General features: G+C 38.7%; 1 protein-coding gene across 5 annotated transcripts in view; it reads right to left on the bottom strand.

Moving 5' to 3' along the window:
* Nf1 (neurofibromin 1) overlaps positions 1-20,706 on the bottom strand; it is a 291,489-nt gene that overhangs the window by 167,585 nt on the left and 103,198 nt on the right. For all 5 annotated transcript variants that reach the window (XM_072300264.1, XM_072300271.1, XM_072300269.1 and 2 more), the window contains 4 exons: positions 10,750-10,881; positions 10,173-10,351; positions 1,088-1,299; positions 314-570 (listed from right to left, as the gene is read on the bottom strand). In XM_072300264.1, coding sequence (XP_072156365.1) covers positions 314-570; positions 1,088-1,299; positions 10,173-10,351; positions 10,750-10,881 — 780 coding nt within the window. The remainder of the gene's footprint in view (positions 1-313; positions 571-1,087; positions 1,300-10,172; positions 10,352-10,749; positions 10,882-20,706) is intronic.

Genomic DNA, 20,706 nt, shown 5'->3' with positions numbered 1-20,706 from the left:
AACTTCTGAGGGAATTCCAAACCTTGAGATGATATTTGCTTACGTTCTGTAATCTAATGTGCAGGGTAAGAAATTGGCTTACACAACCCTACTTGTGGTGTTCACTAAAATGAAGTTTTCTACTTCATTCATTTCATTCACTGTTGTTCCATTATCAATAGAGAAATGGACAAGGCAAAATATATTATAGGATTTACATTTTAGTTGAATCTTATTCATCTGGAAGCTCATCAGTTCATCAATCAGTTTCTGTTGCAGCATGCTAAGTTATAAAATTTGCTACACTTAATTTGCAACTGAAAAAAGTGCATACCTTGCTGGATCAACTTCTAAATGAGGATTCGAGGTATCCAACAAGGGTCTGATCAGGGGCTCAAGAAGGTTTTGCAGATAAGTTGCTCCATAAATTTTAAAACAAAAAGCCATGATTTTTGAGCCCAGCGAATTTCCTCTGAAGAGAGTTTGCATACAATCTGATACTTCAACTTCTCGGTAGAACATGTTCCACAGGAGTGGTGATAAAAGATGTTTTGCATCAAAGAGAGTGACAAATACCCGAGCAAGTTCATCCTGTAACCAATTTTTCAGATTAACAAAGGCCAAATTCAACGAGCTTAGACATGTAAGAGATAAATGAACTTCCCCAATACCAGGCCAGTCAAGACTTATCCTCCTTTTGGTCACGTCAGGCCAAAACAATTACTAGAGACTGGCATTTTAAACAATGAGTTTTGTCGCATTGCTATACTGCAGAGGCGCTATCTAGGAATCCTTCACAGAACCAATTGTAGGGTGCTAGTTACAAGTGGGCAGAATAGAAATTAATACAAGTATGAGCTTCTGAACTGTAAGAAAGAGGATAAAAGTGAAATAGATACTATCAAATAAATTCTAACTGCAGATTGTTACTCTCACATCTAGCTCAATTTTTACCTTGCTGTGGTAAAATTGTGCATACAAACCTTGGAGAATACAAGAAATTAAGAAGGTCTTTTTCTTCAACAGGCTTTTTTGTACCTAAAGGCTTTCTTGCCTTTAACTCAGCAATTTACTTTGAAGAAGTAGAATAAAATGAAAAAATTCCAACCATTTGAGAAGTAGTGACAACATTCGCTAGAGCCATGGCAATTGGTAATTCTCCTTTGTCGCTGATCATGGTCACCAACTGGACTAATTGTTCAAATCTGTCTGCTAGCACGGTTTCTGCTAGGGTATCAAATTCTGTCCCTTGCTGTAAAATTTGAGCCAGGACTTCCATGAATGCAGCTCTAGTTTGAAGATCTTGATTGTATCCAAGAGCTAAATGCAAAGTAAGACATACATGAGAAAAAAATTAAAATGCGACATTTGATAGGACAAGCGAAAATGTTTTCTGCAAGGAAGGAAAGAAAGAGTCTTGACATTGAGAAAGAGCGAATTGAAAATATCATGTCCTGCAATGAATTGATGGCAAAAAAAAAAAAACTTCGACAATTAGGACGCACACCGAAATGAAACAATGAGTTTACTAATTTTAAAGTTTGCTATTTTAGGATTTATCACTCTTAGTCACGAGTGTCTGTAGTAATTTTAGCTGATTTTGTATTCAATATGTATAGTTGACTCAAAGTTTTTGAAAATGAAGGCTAATATCATCTGTTGCTTTACACAGCTTCTTTGGTTTGATTGATTTGTGCCTTTCGACCTTGTTAACAAGAGCCTCTACTTTTTGAGCATTATTCAGGAGCCGTTTTTCTGACCAAGTTATTTTTTCTCTTGATGACCTATACTGACCTTCATTTTATTTCTTAATTTAGATTTACATGACTTAAGTAGTCATGTGTTCCCAATGTGAGGGAATGCAAATAAAATTTTTACTGCTTTTTGCGCTTTAATTTCTTTTGCATTACTCCGCATACTTCAAAGAATTTATTGATCTTAAGCTAAAAAATGGAATGGTGATATCTGACTTCGATACTGTCTTGTTTGCTCATGATGTTTTTCTAAAAGTCGAAGACCAAGACCGTCTAATTTTAGAGAAAGATATTTGTCTGCTCGTAAATTTTATTGTGGAATGGTGTTACATAAATTGCGTAAATATGAATAAAGAAAAACACCAAGTTCATGGTTCTATTCAACAGTTCAGGTTCTATTCAACAGTTCAGGCCATATTCAAACAATGAGTGTCTGATGCAAAACTTGAACATATTATTGGAGGGTCAATGGTTACTTAGAGTGGACTCTTTCAAACATATTGGACTAATTCTAGATGTAAATGTAAATTTTCTAGATCAAATAGAAACTTGTAAAAAAATATGTGTGCCTGTATCTATCTTAAAGACCCTAGCAGATTATTTTAAATTAGATCTTCTTTTAACAGTTTATCATGCTCTAGTGATCTCCTACATTCAGTGCTGCATTTCTATCTAGTCAAACTGGAATAAGTGTCAAGTTGAGAAAATGTTCAAAGCACAGTAGAGGGCAGTAAGAGCTATTTTTAGACTAAAAGCAAAAGTATCATGTGACGACAGTTTTCGTAAATAACATTTACTGACTGCCCCTGCGCTACTTATACAAAATTGTGTACATGCTAGCGCATATGTGTACACGTTGTGCCAAAAATATTAACTCTCCCGATAGATAAGATATTGTCCATGAAAACAATACAAGAAAATAATGAGATCCTTCTACATGAATCCCGATGATGTATTTGTTCAAAATGCTCAATCGCTCAACCAACTGCTGAAAAATCTACAAAACGTTTTTAACTACAAATGTTCTGATAAAGCCTTCAAAAATTTCTCGATCAAACGATACTCTATTTGGTAAAAAATTATATCAATAATGGCTGATGGTTGTTCATTTATTTTAATGTGTGTTCTCCTGTTTTTCCTCCTTCTTCATTGTTATCTGCTGCATTTGTACGGCCTTATTTATGCAAAAAATCATATATAGTGTACCATTATCATTATTTTTAATGGAGGTGTAGAAAGATCAAATTGTACGACCCACATGGGCATATGGAGCTCAAATCTGGGGGTGTGCAGCACGGTCCAATATAGAAATTTTACAAAGAGTCCAAAATCGTGCTCTGAGACAGATAGTCGGAGCACGATGGTATGAACGTAACTCTGATATCCATAGAGACCTGGGGATGGAGACCGTCTCGCAATTTATAACTAAAGTTGCAACCAACTATGAGAGACGGCTCCATCACCATCCTAACACCGAGGCTTTACTATTACTTGACAACTCAAATGAGTTTAGACGCCTCAAACGGGTGAAACCGTGGGAACTGGCCAGCCCCTTGGTTTGAACCATTAATTTTAGTAACCAATTATTTCTAACCATTTAGATAAGTTACAGACTACCCGGTCGTTTGTACTCACACATTTATTTTGAATTTAGAAACAAAGTGTATAATTTCATTGTGAAAGTTCGCTTAACACTAATAAAAAAAAAAAAAAAAAAAAAAAAAAAGGTGTAGAAAGATCTAAGACTTTTCAAATTTGATAGATTGCTGTAAAATTTATGATCAGTTTGGCCAAAAGAACCCCCCCCCCCCCCCAAAGAGGAGAAATCCTTTCCCTCAAAAAGTAAGATTTTACCATTGATAAACTGCTGTGAAAACGAAAAATGTGAAAAATCTGACGAAGTTAGCCATTTTATGCAATGCGGCCGGTCATGTGATTGGAAAGTATCTGTAGGTACTGCTTTTCAGGAATGATATATTTATTAGATTTTCAGATAATGATATGATTACACTGACATCCCTCCGAGCCAAACACTCTCGTCCTTGGCTCAAGTGAGGCTTAAGACCATTTCAAGGACAAGTTAAGAAGATTAATATTGGTTAAGTTGCACTTGAAGTCTACAAACGAGGCTTTTATTGCAGTTTCAAGGACACTGAACAACTTTGACTTCCTACACCCAGCTCCAAGAGGGTTACAATGAATCACAAGACAAGGCACTTTAAGCATTCTAATAGAAATATCTTCTTCAAAATTTCATGTTTTTTTTTTTTTTTTTTTTTAAAAAGAAATTTTATTTAAATATATCGTAACTACTACAAGTGTTTTTTGTATCTATCTACGTGGCTTAAAACTAAAACTTAACAAACTGCATTAATTTTATATGTTAACGTTAGATAATACTATGATTATCTAAAAGAACAGGAATTGTAAATTCTCTGCCTTCTTTCTTAAATGTATTATAACATAAAGGTTTTTAGTTTAATGGTTTTGCATTCTTCCTTTCACCCTCATTCACACTCCATTCACACTCTCACTCATACCTTACAGACTACTTAAATCTTGATGGGAGTTCAAAGGTCTCCCACCTTTTTAACCTTTTCACAGGTATTGTACTATCTAAAAGGTTTAAAGCCTCTACATTGATATGCTTTTCAATACGACATTCATATCTCTTCGTTGTCTCAGCAATTACTTGTCTAACCGTGGGTACCTCTAATTCTCTCCTTATGTCTTCGTTCCTTACGAACCATGGTACTCCAATAATTTCTCGTAGAACCTTCGACTGGAATCTTTCTACCTTATTTATATTAGATTTGCTTGCACAACCCCATAGTTGTGAAGCATACTGCCATATAGGTTTTAATATTTGATTATACAGCAAAATTTTGTTTTTCTTTGACAATTTTGATCTTTTGCCTAACAACCAATACATTTTTTTATACTTTTTATTTAATTCTTTCACCTTGATTCTGATGTGATCTTTAAAAGTAAGTCTAGAGTCTAAATAAACTCCTAAATATCTAGCGCTTGTAACGTAAGGAACTTGTTCATCTTCTATGAGAACTGGTAATTGTGGTATTTTCCTATTTGTAAAAACAGTATGAGCAGATTTACATGCGTTGAGCGTGGCGCCATTGTCAGAAACCCACTCAACCATTTCATCGATAGCTTTTTGTAATCTATGATTAGAGATAAATATGTCTTTGTCTCTTTCTGCTAAGGCAGTATCATCTGCAAAAGTGCCGATAAAGCCCCTCTTCGGTTTTGGGATGTCGCTAGTGAAGATATTGTATAAATATGGGCCCAGGCATGATCCTTGCGGTACTCCTGCCTTTATTCTTCTATATGTTGAATAACAATTATTAAATCTAACTCTAAATTTTCTGTTCTCCAGGTAAGATTTGATTAGCTTATAATGATTAAATGGTAAAAAAATTCGTATTTTGAAGAGAAGACCCAGATGCCAGACTTTATCAAAAGCTGCTGAAATATCTAAAAAAATCATCGAACATACTTCTTTATTTTCCAATGTTCTCTCTATAAGACTCACAACTCTGTGCACTTGTTCTATGGTAGAATGTGACGCCCTGAAACCGAATTGGTGATTTGGTATTATCTTTCTTTCTTCTAAAATTGGCAATAGTCTTTTTAAGTAAGCCCTTTCAAATAGTTTACTTACCACTGACAATAATGAAATCGGCCTGTAGGAATCTACCTTTTCCATGGGTTTATTTGGTTTCGGGATAACAATTACTTCCGCAGTCTTCCAGGATTCTGGCACATATCCTATTGTAATAATTGCATTAAAAATTTCGGCTAGTTTGGCAATCACTCTCATTGGGAGCTGTTTTAGAATCTCACCAGTGATCCCATCAGCGCCCGGGGCTTTTTTTAATTTAACTTTATATTTAATTAGATCAAATAATTCTGTTTTTGTAATTTTAGGAACTTCCAAATTGTCTCGCTCTTCTATTTCTAGCAATTTGTCAGCAAGATCGCATTCGTCCTTAAGACTTTTCCTAGGAGTGAATATACTTTCCAAATGATCAGCGAAAACTTTAGCTTTCCCTTCATCGTCTTTTACTTTAACATTATGTTTATCTAATATGGGCGGTGAATAAAAAATCTGATTTTTAAGGTACTTTGTCGCCTTCCAGAGGGAATAATCAGTAGGGGCCGTAGGTGTTAAGTGTTTCAGAAAATTTTCAGTTTCTTTATTTTTAAAAAACCAGCTCATTTTTGAGACCTCTCTATTTAGTCTATTTAATTTATTTTTTAGTGCATTAGTTCTTTCTTTCATCCATAATTTCCTAACCTTCCTGGCCTCGCTAATTATTTCCAGAAGTTCATGAGGAACTTTAGGGGCTAATTTCGTTCGTCTAACAATTGGAGTATTTCTTTTTGCTGCTGTAATGATCTGCTCAGTGATAAGTGCGACTTCGTCTTCAATTTGCTGTTGTGTATCTATAGGATTTTTTAACGTAACAATTGAATTTAGTTCTTCTCTAAATGCTTTCCAATCCGTTTTTTTATTTGTTATTGAAGTGGTTACCTCTTTTAAAATAGCTGAATTATACATGTCCATATTAATGGGAGAGTGATCAGAGTCTAATTCCTTAGTTATATCGGTTTCACCACAATCTATTGAGTTCATAGCAATATTTTTAACTACAAAAAAATCTATTACATCTGGTTTTTTTGTTGGGTCAGTCGGCCAATGTGTGGGACTCCCAAAAGAGACATAGTCTCCATTAATGCTTCTTACTGCAGAATTCAACGCTCTTCCTCTTGTTAGGGTGGTTCTAGAACCCCATCTTATATGTTTAGCATTCCAGTCCCCGCCAGCAATGAATCTGTTCCCCAGAGTTTTTAGGAATTCCGAAAAATCATTATGTTTAATCTTAGGTCCAGGAGGACAATAAATGGAAGCAATTGTTATATCCCCTACTTCTGTTTTCATAGTAACTGCTATCGATTGAATCGCTTCAGATTTAGTTTCATTGCATATAAAGTATTGAAATTCTTTTCTGACCATGATAGCGACTCCCCCGCGAGCATTATCAGAAGGGTGATTAACCCAGTGGACATTAAATTCACGCTTCTTAAAGTGACTAGTGTCGGAAAAGTGAGTCTCTGACAACAACACCACATCAATTTGGTAAAAATCTATGTAATTTGATAATTTTAGTTTCCTCTCTGCCGTCAGTCCGTTAGCATTCCATGCTACAATTCTAATCTTATCAAATTTAATTGTTTCAATACAATTTAAATTAGACTCAACGTAAGTGGGGATTTTATCCCTGTCAAAGTGACTACCAGGAATTCTTTTGAAACTATTCGAAGGAGGTCCTGGCCTTCTGCTATGAGGCACCCTATGTGCCATCGTTGCCAAGAAGTATTCCCTCTAGAGCATCAAGCCTAGAAAGAATTTGGGCATTAATAGTTGCTTGTTCATTTAAGAAATTAAGTATTTTCTCCATCAGACTCTCGGAATTTTCTTTATCGTTGGATTTACCATCGCTAGCCATTCTAGCAAAAGATACATTTTTGCTGACTGGTCTCTGACTTAATTTATTTCCTGAATTTTCTTTACCACTATTTTTTTGTTTTTTCTTGTTTAAATCTGTCAGCCTACGTTCTTTGAAAAACTTAGCGATCTCGCAACCGGAATAATTTGCTGTGTGGTTTTGACCACAGTTCACACATTTTGGACTATCCACTTTCTTCTCAGCGCATAAGAAACTCAAATGAGGTCCACTACATTTAACACACTTAGGATCTTTATGACAAAATGCTTGAGTATGCAAAAACCCCTGGCAACGGTGGCACTGAGGAATCCTTGCCGGATTGTGCTTAACATTTTTGATTTCTACTTTCTGATGTGCTATAAATTTAATTTCAAAGATTTTCTTAGTATCATCTTTGTTATCGAATATGATTTGATGTAATGGAAGACCTTTCCTCTTCCCATTTTCGTCTTTTTTGCTTAGCAAATTAACAACTTTAACAATATTAAAACCTTTGGATGTAAGATCCTCTGTAATTTCATCTAGATCAGTGGTAGAATGCATCCCCTTAGCTACAAAAACCTTTGGACGAAGATGTTTGTCTGAAAATGTGTACCATTTAGCATTATGTTTTTCAAGGTTTTCTCTAACTAATCTATAAGTTTCGTGGTCTGCAGTATTAATTTTCCAGACGTTGCCAACTAATGCTGTTAATTTATACTTATCAGAATCGATGTTTTCAACAAATTTTTTAACCTCGCTGATTGATTTTAATTGGGTAACCTTAAATGGAGGAGGAACTAGCTTCTTGCTCACCTCATTTTCCTTTTTATTTTCAGTATTTTTAGTACCTTTGTTTTTATCTTTATCATTAGAGCTATTGAACGAACCATTGGTGTTTTTACTAGATGTGGCGACTTTCTCGGCACCTCCTCTGCTTCCGGACCGCGCTGTATCCGCTTTCCTTCCTTTCTTAGCCTGAGTTGTTTGTGGGGATGAGTCACTTCCTTCGTTTCTCTTCCTCTTCTGCTTGCAAAGTATCCAGTCAGTTTCTTCTTCCACGATTTGATCTTCTGGGTCTTCATCGTCCATTGGATCATCCTCGTTGTTTTCTCCATCATTGCTAAGAATTGCGTACTTCCCTGAGTAGGTTGCTTGAGGCTGGGGGATTTCCCTCCGAGTTTCAGAATGTCTTTGCTCCTTTTTTTCAAGCGCGAGCAATCTATTTTGAAGGTCATCAATTATTTTTTTTTTGTTCTTCTTTTTTTTCTTCCTCTTTTTTAACGATGTTAACAAGTCCTTCAATCGTGCTTTTAAGGCCTTGCACCTGATTTATGGCTTTCGTATCATTGTGAGTGATGGAAATACCCTCTTTGATCACCACCTCAGCCTTTTCCAATATTTCCTTGACTGAAATTTCAGGGTGAGTCTGATTCGATGTTTCAACTGATACTGGTGTGGCTATATCATCTGTTTTATCATCGGTATTCGTCCTCGTGGTTGTCCCCTGGGGCGATCTTGAAAGGAGCGAACTCTTCTCAAACGGATTTTTATCCGTCATATTTTTCACTCTTGCTGGACTCGATTTCAGGAAGTCAAGTTTTCCTCTGATGTAGCATTTTTGACAGCCGATGAACTGATCGTCTCTCCAAAAACAATACACTCCATGTTTACACTTGTGTGGCAACAGCGACATAGAAGTTTCGGCCGTAACCGCACTTTGTTTACGTTATCTCGCGGTCGCTGCGCGCCGCGAGCCGTCTCACGAGCACTCTACAAAACACGTCTGCACAGTTCGAAAGATCAACACCGAATCAAAATTTCATGTAGAGAACATTTCTGGTGGCAGCAATAACTAAAATTAACTCCTCGCGCAGATATCAACTTTTTAATCTGACACTAGTCACGAAAAATTTGAAGTTCCCTCATAGACACACACATACACACCCTCACACACACATACATACATACATACATACATACATACATACATACACACATACATACATACATACATACATACATACATACAAACAAACACCCTCACACACCAACTCCCTCACCCTCACACACTTGCACACACCAAAAAAAATTCAGAGTTTACATGGGTTAAATTGCATACTTTTCAAGTTTTGGCAGGTTCCTTCATTGAGAGGTGTTCTCTCTCTGACCAGTGTTGTTCAATGTGTTGACAACAAGCAAGAGCTGAGTCGAGGCTCTGAGACTGAGGTGACCATGATTTCACACTGCAGAGACTGTTATGGTGAGGTTTAGGGTGCAAATTTACCCGAATAAATACAATAGGGTCTCAAATATCTGGACCAAGTGGGAACTGACCCAATCCAGAAAACCAAAATCCGTAAAATTAAAAAATTGAAGATCAACATTCAAGACCACTGGAAGTTGCGATTCCAGAAAGAGCCATGACCTTCATGTCTCTACTTTCAAGCTCAGGTGACGTCACAGGGTCAACAGGGAAGATTGTCAATCTATAGTCTTGCTTTCTGTGGCAAATTTTTTGCTTTCAAGGACTTTTCAGGTCACGGCACTCAAGATTTCTGCTGCATGTAGCTGCCAAATTGGTCCGGATAATTGAAGATTACAAAACAGCGGTTCAGATAATCAAGACCCTACTGTAATGGTTTATTTATGAGCAGGAGGTTTGAATTTATAAAAACATTTATATCTTTGGTAGAGGTTACTTTCGGTAATTTTCTTTTCATTAATCGTGTTCTGCGTGAGATTCTGATGAAGCTATATGAGTCATGATGCTCAAATGCATACCTTGTCTAGTAGTCTATTGCTGATTGACTGATAATCTTGGCTTAAAAAATGATTTGGGGGCTCTAATTTTCGTTCCCTATCTTAATGTCAGATCCGAATCTGCAGTAAGGTCAGATAAAACTTAGAATAATGTGAATACTTTAAATACCTATTGAATGCATGAGGCCACTGTCTATGTTTGCAGATAGAAGGTTAGACATTGCTTGAATCGTTGCATTTCTAAGTACTGAGATTTTGTTAGCACCAATGCGGGGTCTAGACATATCTTTCTCCAGATCTTGCGTATCTGCACAGTCTCCTAATAAGTTCATGAAAAGGGTGAAGTACCTAGAGGACAAAAAATGTACCTTGAAAATATCGATTTGATTCTAAAGAGGTAATTATTATCAAAAAAAAAAAACCTTCACATAAGGAAGTAACGTTTTTGGAAATGCTGCTTGAAATTTCTGATAGTCATGCTGACAAAATTGAAAGAAAAACAGAAAAGTAATTTTCTAAAAATTAAAGCCTAAGGTTACTTATTCTAGTATCAGCGTTGATGTGAAAAAAAAACCAGCCAGAACACAGAAGATAATTTTTATTTTTTCTGACATTCAAGGTACAAACATGGGATATTTGATCAAACTAATCACCGGATAATCTTGTTGAAAAATTCTCAAACCAGTTTGAATTTTTGAGGGTAATCAAAAAAATTAAAATTTTTCAAAAGAAAAAGGTATTCTTACTTCAAAAACATTTGACTTTTTGCCTCCATCAGGTCACCTCTATCAGACTCTTCAGGTTGCAGAGGTAATCCTTTCAACAGAGCTGCAACAGCTTCCATACAAGCTTGATCCAAGTCACGGAATGCAGCGATACTAGTGGCAACAGGAAGAAATGAACATGAGTAAGGAATGACTTAATTTGAAAATCATATTCTACATGTAATGCATACATATCGTGATTTGGCCCCTCTTTTGGCAAAAATACCTCTTTTCCTAAGAATTTGTGGGGAAAAATATTAGTACCATGCACTTAAAAAAATTCGTTAGGGTCTGCATTCTGAAGAGTTTGGAGGGACGGTATCATGATCAAAAAAACAGGGGAATTGGCTAAAAAACGTGATTTCCCGCGTCACCGCTGCACCACGACTGAAGAGCTCGGGCGCATCTATCTACAATTATTTATTTTCAAAAATATTTTTTCCCCTGCACTCCACCAAGTACCTCTACACTTTTTGGGGAGTCAGACGATATCAAATCGAAAAAGTGGAAAAATAGACCACTCTAATGTGAATTCTCTCAATTGACAATGAAAAGAGGGTTATTCAAAACCGGCGATTTCGCCCCCCACCTGGATTTAGCTCGGAGTTGGATATGCTGTTCCCTATCACAAGACACGCCTTTTTCCGGCATTGGCAAGTTCACCCGAAATTTTCCCCGAGTTCTAACTGTGAAAATAACCAATTTCGTCGTCTGATCAACTCCTGGCAAGTCACTGGCCATAATCCGCAAAAAAAGGCCGACTTTAAGCCATTTTTGCCAAATTTGGCAACTTTCCGGCAACAATTTTTTTAGGAAATGTTCAAATTCGGATTCAGCGCCAAAAATCACATGGGAAACCATGAAATTAAATGCTACCCGGTGTTTTTGGAGGCTCCATTGTCTATCTGCCTGGACTCAACAAGCGTCGTTCTTCCATAAAACTGTTAACAAAAATAATTATGATATCTCGCGAACCAAAAATTTCCCTGCGAGCTATAATATATCGATGGATGCGAAATCGAACGAACTATCGATTGGACAACTTTTTATTCAAATCAAAAGATAGCTTTCTGGGGTATTGGCGGATTTATAAAATTTTTCGAATTTAAAAATCGAAAAATTGGCAACAATGCATGTTAAAATTAATGCGACATTAAGAACATGGACATTTCCTAAAAGTGCGCAATTTTTACAGAATTTTCGTTAAAACTACAACTTCATAGCTCAATTTTAACGCCACCTACGGAATTTGCCTGTTTTCAACTTGGCAACGCTGTAGCGCGCGAGAAAAATTTCGGGTGAACTTGCCAATGCCGGAAAAAGGCGTGTCTTGTGATAGGGAACAGCATATCCAACTCCGAGCGAAATCCAAAAGGGGGGCAAAATCGCCGATTTTGAATTACCCTCTTTCTACTAAATCGTCACCTTCCAGGCAAAGTATCACAAGCGCCATGCAACGTTTAAAAATTTCCGCCGTCATTTTATTTTTTTTACAGAAAAATGGTTCAATAAATCTGTCCGAAAATTTTACTGAATTTTCTTTTTGCTGCCAATAAAATTCAGTGAAATTTTCAAACAGATTCAACCAATAATTTCTCTGTAAAAAATGAAATAGCGGCGGAAAGAGCCATGCACAAAGTGGCCCATTTTTGGGCCCTCGAAATTGGGGTCGGAGTGAGGTTTTTTTTCATCCTTAGGGTGACCCTTTACACATACTAAAATTTCAGATTGAGTATACGCACCGTTTCCGAGTTATGGGGGGGCAAAGTCCCCGATTTTCACCCATTTTTGCAGGTGTTTTAATGTCGAACACCGGCTGTTACGAGGTACCAGATCTAGATATTGAAGCGCGGTTTGCGGTGATTTGTTCAGCTATTCCTGTAGTATTTTTCCACATCTTTCACAAAGCCCCAAATGGTTTTTCGGGGAGGGGGGAGGGGGGCTTTATTCATAATATCACGACCGTTAGCGCATCTTACTGACTTTACTTTGATCTCTTCTCTCCACGCCGCGGTCATGATGGTATTTTCTGTTGGGGATTTTTCTTCTTCTTTACATTTTACCAATTTTAGTGTCCTTCCCCCCTTTTCCCCTTTTTACCCCCTCCCCTGCAATCCAAACACTTCATCTCAAGTGCTTCTTCCCGTAAGGCAGATGACAGGGTCATATGTGGGGGATTATTTTTCTTTCAGGACGATTGATAAACTTTGACCCAACTTACTTCTCCCTTACAGGGGTAAGGGCCCCCTTACCCCTGTATTATTCCCCCCTCCCTCTGGCCCGCTCCACTTTATTTGAAGCATTTTGCCCCCTCCGCAGGAGAAATGACAATGTTTTCTGTGAATAATTTTTTCTTATTCATATTTTTCACGTTTCTCTTTCCACTTCTATGTTTGATTTATTCTGTCCTAGGTACATTCTCTTCCGCTTTCTTCCAATTTTGAAGCACGAAAATTTACTTTTTCAACAGCAATTGACGCCTCACCAAAAATGTTTTAGGTAGATGAAAAATAAATAGTAAATAGATTAGATTTATTTACAGCATTCATAATACCTATCGTAAATGAATGGCGTGTGAGCCTCAGTAGAAGTATTTCAGTACCTAAACATAAGTAAAAAATTATTTGCCAGAAACATCGTCATTTCTGCTGCGGAGGGAGCAAAATGCTTCAAGTAAAGTGGAGCAGGCCAGAGGGGGGGGGGGAATAATACAGGGGTAAGGGGGCCCTTACCCCTGTAAGGGAGAAGTAAGTTGGGTCAAAGTTTATCAATCGTCCTGAAAGAAAAATAATCCCCCACGTATGACCCTGTCATCTGCCTTACGGGAAGAAGCACTTGAGATGAAGTGTTTGGATTGCAGGGGAGGGGGTAAAAAGGGGAAAAGGGGGGAAGGACACTAAAATTGGTAAAATGTAAAGAAGAAGAAAAATCCCCAACAGAAAATACCATCATGACCGCGGCGTGGAGAGAAGAGATCAAAGTAAAGTCAGTAAGATGCGCTAACGGTCGTGATATTATGAATAAAGCCCCCCTCCCCCCTCCCCGAAAAACCATTTGGGGCTTTGTGAAAGATGTGGAAAAATACTACAGGAATAGCTGAACAAATCACCGCAAACCGCGCTTCAATATCTAGATCTGGTACCTCGTAACAGCCGGTGTTCGACATTAAAACACCTGCAAAAATGGGTGAAAATCGGGGACTTTGCCCCCCCATAACTCGGAAACGGTGCGTATACTCAATCTGAAATTTTAGTATGTGTAAAGGGTCACCCTAAGGATGAAAAAAAACCTCACTCCGACCCCAATTTCGAGGGCCCAAAAATGGGCCGTTTTTGGCCCTTTTTGTGCATGGCTCTTTTTAAACGTTGCATGGCGCTTGTGATACTTTGCCTGGAAGGTGACGAAATGCCGATGAGCGCGGTACGATACGGAGTGCAGGTGGTAGGGCGGGGACTCTGTCCAGCAGCCGGCGAAGGACGGGCGTCGCGAGTCGCGTCGCCGGAAGGGGGAGGAAGGGCAATTTTCGGCACGAATTTTGGGCGCGCTTATAGCTGTAATATGATGATTCTCTGTCGCCACAGTTCGTCCTAGAGATCTATCGGGCCGATTTCGGGCGATTACAAATATTCTCGGCGCTACAAATATTCTCAAAGGATCAAACAGTATTCAACCAACTTCAGAAAAATGTTAAAAAGAATCACTTTCGACCACAGACACATGGCATCAGTGGAACTTATGAGCTAATATGAAAATGCTGATACAACGTTAAGCAGTCTACTTTAATTTTCAGCTACCTAGAGTTAGTCAGTCATGTAAGACTTCTATCCCAATGACGATGTATTGATGGTGGGCCTGTTGCAAACTTTTGCTAGAGCAAAAATAAGAGTTGTTTCTTATAGATAATGCCTCAAAAATCACGATGAGCGCATCGGCAAAGTCTGAAATGCACTCACAACTTCACAGTCTGCGTAAGAAATTTGCGGTTTTTTGAGCTTCCCGCTTCAAAAGCGATACTACGGCACAGGTGAACATTTTGTAAGAGGAGTTGTTCCATCGTCGGCAATTCTCATCATGGCCGACGCCAATCCGCCAAAACACGTGTGATGGGACGAGATAATACCTGAACTGGATTAGACCAGATAACAATCGGCGTGTTTTAACGTTCATGTTTTCCACGCCCGAATTGATTGACCTTGAACTCTCCTCGAATTACGCGCGGAACTGCGCGCAAGTGTCGGCCATGATGAATATCGCCGACGATGGAGCGACTCCTCTAACAAAATGTTCACCTGTGCCGTAGTATCGTTTTTGAAGCGGGAAGCTTAAAAAAACGCAAATTTCTTACGCAGATTGTGAAGTTATGAGTGCATTTCAGACTTTGCCGATGCGCTCATCGTGATTTATGAGGCATTATCTATAAGAAACAACTCATATTTTTGCTCTAGCAAAAGTTTGCAACAGGCCCATTCTCAAATTCTGACAGATTGTGGGCCTAGACAAACGCCCGATCAGTGAACAATTACCTTTTTTTCTGTAGTTAGCATTCTCGGATATGCAACCATATTTTTTTTGCAAAAAAATTCAAAATGGTTTCATTCCACTGGTTTAAGGACGAAGAGGTCACCGTGGGCAATGAAATGAGTGCACTTGATATCACATGCTTCGCATTGATTTCTGTACCGATACTTGTGCTCATTTTGTATTTCGTGTATTACAAGTGCAAAAAGTTACAAAAGCTGATGTCGCTCTGAGGGATGAAATTCAGGAGTAACGCGAAATCATATGGAACCAGTAAAAACTTCACTGAATTTTCAGGCGTGTACTTTGCCAACTGAGAGCTTCTTGCTAACAAAATTGGGCTTGTGGGTGCGTTTGGCCAACTACAAACCTCCAATTCCTTTTACGGCTGACTGACTTTTTTTGAGTGTCTTCCTTTACTCTAACCACGAGATCAGAGCCTTGCGCTAACTTAATAAATATACCGTACTTTCATACTGTGAACTGAGGGCTGTCAACGAAGTAAAGTTCCACAAAATGGATGAAAAGGACTACATTGCGCTCTCAGGGGTTGAAAATCTTAAAGTAATGTCATGCAAAACAGAGAGTGAGATGTGGACCAATTTAGAGGAAATATTCAGCCAATCAGGGTTAAAAAAGGTATGCGAAATGTTAAGAGATGTCTTTTGCATTAAGTGGACAAAGGTAAATAAATAAAGGAGCACATTTGCCTTTTTGGCCCCCCCCCCCCCCCTAAAGGGCCTTTTTTGGCCCCACCTAGAATCTGGAAATTTATGCGGATTTTCCAAGTTGACTCAATGTAGGTTACAGAAATCATGATTTGGTCCATAGGCTACTGGATAAGTGTTAAACGGTTGCCTGAACATACGTCTTTTTTTAACTTAAGTTTTTTTTAACTATGAGCGTATCATCTAACTAAAACCAAACCAGGGTTGAAATGTGTCCTAAAGCCTCCTTGATAACATATCAAAAGCTCGTTTTAGTTAGATGATGCGCTTGGTGTCAAAGAAGTCTTAAGGTGATAGGAAAACACGCATTTTCTCTAAAATACGTATCTCTGCAGACGTATGTTCAGGCAACCGTTTAACACATATCCAGTGGCCTATGGATCAAATCACTGTAACCTACATTGAGTCAACTTGGAAAATCCGCATAAACGTCCCGATTCTAGGTGGGGCCAAAAAAGGCCCTTATCGATACTCCTCCTTTGGAAAAAGAGCTTGATCCAAAAACGGCTTTTTTCGCCCCTCCCCCTTGGAAGTTCTTCAAACTTTGTCTATTGATTACTCATACTTGAGCGCTTCTTTCCCCGAATTTTCAGACGCCGAAAAATTTTGGGGAATCACTGGGGGGGGGGGGGGGGGCTGGAAGTCAAAACCTGCAAACCTCGATATCTCATGATATCTTCACGAAGAAAGACATCGAGGTCCGGTTTGGACGAAAGTTCGTCTAACACTGCCTTCATTGAGATTCTGTAGGTCAAAATCCCAAATAGTCCACTCAATTTAGCTCTAAATAAGGGTCATCTGGGAAAATCCATATATAGAAGGTTTTTTTGCGGAAACATGTTGCATTAGGCTACCAGAACAACATATCAAAAGTTTACCAAAATCGGCCGTCCGCTAAGGCCGCCATCTTGAAAAAAGGGGGGCGGGGGGCCAAAATACGCCGCCGGCGACCGGTTTTTAGCTTATATCTTGAAAAATATCGATCCCACGGAAAAATGTCACTGAACCTTTTAAAAAGATCATAAAATTTCCTATTAGAAACACTATACATTTATCAAATTGCGACTTCTGGTTCGTGAGATATGGCGGTAGTTTCCTGCGGCTAGGAAAGTCAAATCTTGCGAGAAATCGCGTTTTTTCATCAAAATCTGTTATTATCTTAAAAACGGCGAGTCTGAGGCAAAAAAGTGTTCTCACCGGAATGAAAGAGCATAAAATTTCCATGCTAAAAATGATTATGAATTCACTAGGGGGTCCGCCCCCGGAGCGCTATGCGGTCCGAACCAACGGCGGCTACTATGCGGTGAGGCTCGGCTTGGCCGCGCCATGAATTGTTGCGGTCCAAGATGAAACGGCTTCACTTTTTTGGTAGATTTACCGCGAGGGTAAGTCACATTATCCATTTAAATATGTGCTACTTTCCTTTCATCATGAACCCCCCCCCCCCCCCTCCGCTTTAGGTCATGCATGTTGTATAGTCAACGGTCGCGCTTGAAGATAATGTTATTATTTTATGCTTTCTTATTCAAATACAATTTGTCAAACAACAAATCTTCTTTTTTCAAAGTAACTAAAAGGTAATGAATTAATACAAAATATAGAAATAGGAATAAGACAAGCATTTCTTCGTTTATTACCTTAAGCGGTGGAATCGTTTATTAATACCTATATGTTGAAAAGCATGATGGTCTTGAAGGTTCAATTGTTTTTGATGGATACGAACAAAAAGCGCAACAGATTCTACAAAAAGCGTTGAAAGGTGACGACGTTATAGCTTTAAAAAATGTCCTGCCTTAATTTTTTCTGAGGACACTCCTCTATCCGTGGCCCGTAGGACTTGCTTCTATCTATAATGAAAAGAATGAGGCGCGTTTGATTTGCTTGCTATCGAAACACTTTACTATAGGGAGTCAAGTTAAAGTATCTCAAGCAGAGGACGATGCGGATACTCTCATTGTAAATGAAGCTATCAGTCTGCCGAGAGGAACGAAGAAACAAGTTGTTATCGTTGGTAGAGTACCTATATTGAGAGAGTATGGTCACTGGGCCCCATGGAAAGACTTAGGACCCAAAAATGACGGTGCTTTGTTTTGGTTTTTGTGGATGGGAGGGGGGTCATTGCCAACTTTTGACGGTTTTCACCAACCGCACTTGCTGCCAACCTTACTACATCTAAGATAATTTTTCTCAAAAATTGCACACGATTAGCCTTAAAAATATGTAAAGAATCGCAATAGTGCATTTGGGTTAATTTCTCGTTACAATAAGCAAAGAACACTACATTTTGAGTCATTTTGCATCACATTAATTTATGGCGTCCGCCATTTTTGGGTCCTAAGGGCTCTATTCAGCCTAAGATGGCTGAGCCAATCAGAGGTGGTAACACCAGTGGTCATACTCTCTCAATGTGGGTACTCTAATCGTTGGTGAAGACATCGACCTCCTTGCTCTAATGATAACTTGGACGTCTGCATCAAGCGACGTCCTATTACTCAAACCAGGTAAGGGCAAATATGCAGCCCAAATTTTTAGCTCAAATCAATTGCGAACATCGAATGTAAATTTGAAGAACAGCATTGTGTTTATCCATGCCGTCAGTGGATGTGATACCACTTCAGCATTTCGTGGCAAGGGCAAAGGCAAATTTATTAAACTGTTAGAAAAATGTGGCGAAGTCTCTTGTATTGCTGAGAAATTTTATGAAACCGACTGCACTCAAGATGAGCTTTTTCAAGCGGGTGAGCAACTTGTTCTTTTGCTGTATGGTGCTGAAAAATCAGTTACTGCTTTGAACAAATGCAGATTTCAATGTTTTAGTCGTGCTTTGGCAAGGCAAAAAACTGAGGTGAAACTGCAAACGTTGCCTCCAACTTCAAATGCGTGCAAACAACACTTCTTACGTGTATATTATCAAGTTCAACTCTGGAGAGGAAGAAAACGGAATCCCAAGGAATGGGGGCGGAAATTTTTGGAACTCAGGCTTCTCCATGTGCCTATGCTCAATCCGCCTGCCCCCCCCCCCCCCCAGGAACTTTTACAAATCATCTCATGTACATGTTCGAAAGGCTGTAGTAACTGCTGCTCTTGTAAGAGAGCTGGTCTACCATGCAGTGACATTTGTCAACATTGTTCCGGCTTGGGATGCAGCAATCAAACAGAAACACTGATCGAAGAGGAAGCAGAGGATGAATTTAAACTCCCTCTTTCTATATTTTGTATTAATTCATTACCTTTTAGTTACTTTGAAAAAAGAAGATTTGTTGTTTGACAAATTGTATTTGAATAAGAAAGCATAAAATAATAACATTATCTTCAAGCGCGACCGTTGACATGTATTAACTATACAACATGCATGACCTAGAGGGGGAGAGGGGGGGTTTCATATTAAAAGGAAATTAGCACATATTTAAATGGATAATGTGACTTACCCTCGCGGTAAATCTACCAAAAAAGTGAAGCCGTTTCATCTTGGACCGCAACAATTCATGGCGCGGCCAAGCCGAGCCTCACCGCATAGTAGCCGCCGTTGGTTCGGACCGCATAGCGCTCCGGGGGCGGACCCCCTAGTGAATTCATAATCATTTTTAGCATGGAAATTTTATGCTCTTTCATTCCGGTGAGAACACTTTTTTGCCTCAGACTCGCCGTTTTTAAGATAATAACAGATTTTGATGAAAAAACGCGATTTCTCGCAAGATTTGACTTTCCTAGCCGCAGGAAACTACCGCCATATCTCACGAATCAGAAGTCGCAATTTGATAAATGTATAGTGTTCCTAATAGGAAATTTTATGATCTTTTTAAAAGGTTCGCGACATTTTTCCGTGGGATCGATATTTTTCAAGATATAAGCAAAAACCGGTCGCCGGCGGCGTATTTTGGCCCCCCGCCCCCCTTTTATCAAGATGGCGGCCTTAGCGGACGGCCGATTTTGGTAAACTTTTGATATGTTGTTCTGGTAGCCTAATGCAACATGTTTCCGCAAAAAAACCTTCTATATATAGATTTTCCCAGAAAAATGCTAGATTGACTGGACTAAAAATCACATTTTTAAGTTGACATATGTGCTTTTTTTCAGTTTTTGAGTCGATAACATTTTTGAACCAAAAAATTTACAAGGTACACATTTCTGTATTTGAACTAGAACCAGTTTTTTAAATTGCTCGTCTTTATCCGCATTCAACGAGTGGTCCATAAGCCTGGAGAAATGAACGGTTCCGAAGTTATGAGCGATTAAAGTTTCCGTTCAACGCACGCCGACCGATTTTCGCGCGCCAAAATATGGTTCCAAAGCCGGATTTGGGTGTTAATAAATCAGATTAAACATTTAAACCGTGCAAAATACATTTTTAGGGATTCTTGAGAGTCGCTGAGTTCAAAAATTACAGATACTTCCAAAAATTCACTTAATTCCATAGTGCTACTTGAGAGGCCCACTGAGCGGCCGGTCGGTCGGCGCTCAACTTTTGGAAAAAAAGTTATTTTTTTCCCTTGAAATTAAGGGGTTCAGAGGCCCTAACTTGAAACTGCCCCTCGTAAAATTTGGTGTAGAACATTTTTGGTCCTTTAACAATTTGGCGTATCTGTGAGACTTTTCGAGTAAATCGTGGATTTTAGAGAGCACCTCCGGACCCTTCAATTTTGGATATGGCGGCCATTGTGAATATGGTGCCCCGGGATAAGGACGTTTTGAT

This window comes from Bemisia tabaci, chromosome 1 (assembly GCF_918797505.1).
Source record: "Bemisia tabaci chromosome 1, PGI_BMITA_v3".
Classification (NCBI taxonomy): domain Eukaryota; kingdom Metazoa; phylum Arthropoda; class Insecta; order Hemiptera; family Aleyrodidae; genus Bemisia; species Bemisia tabaci.
This window is presented reverse-complemented; position numbering and strand designations above follow the sequence as displayed.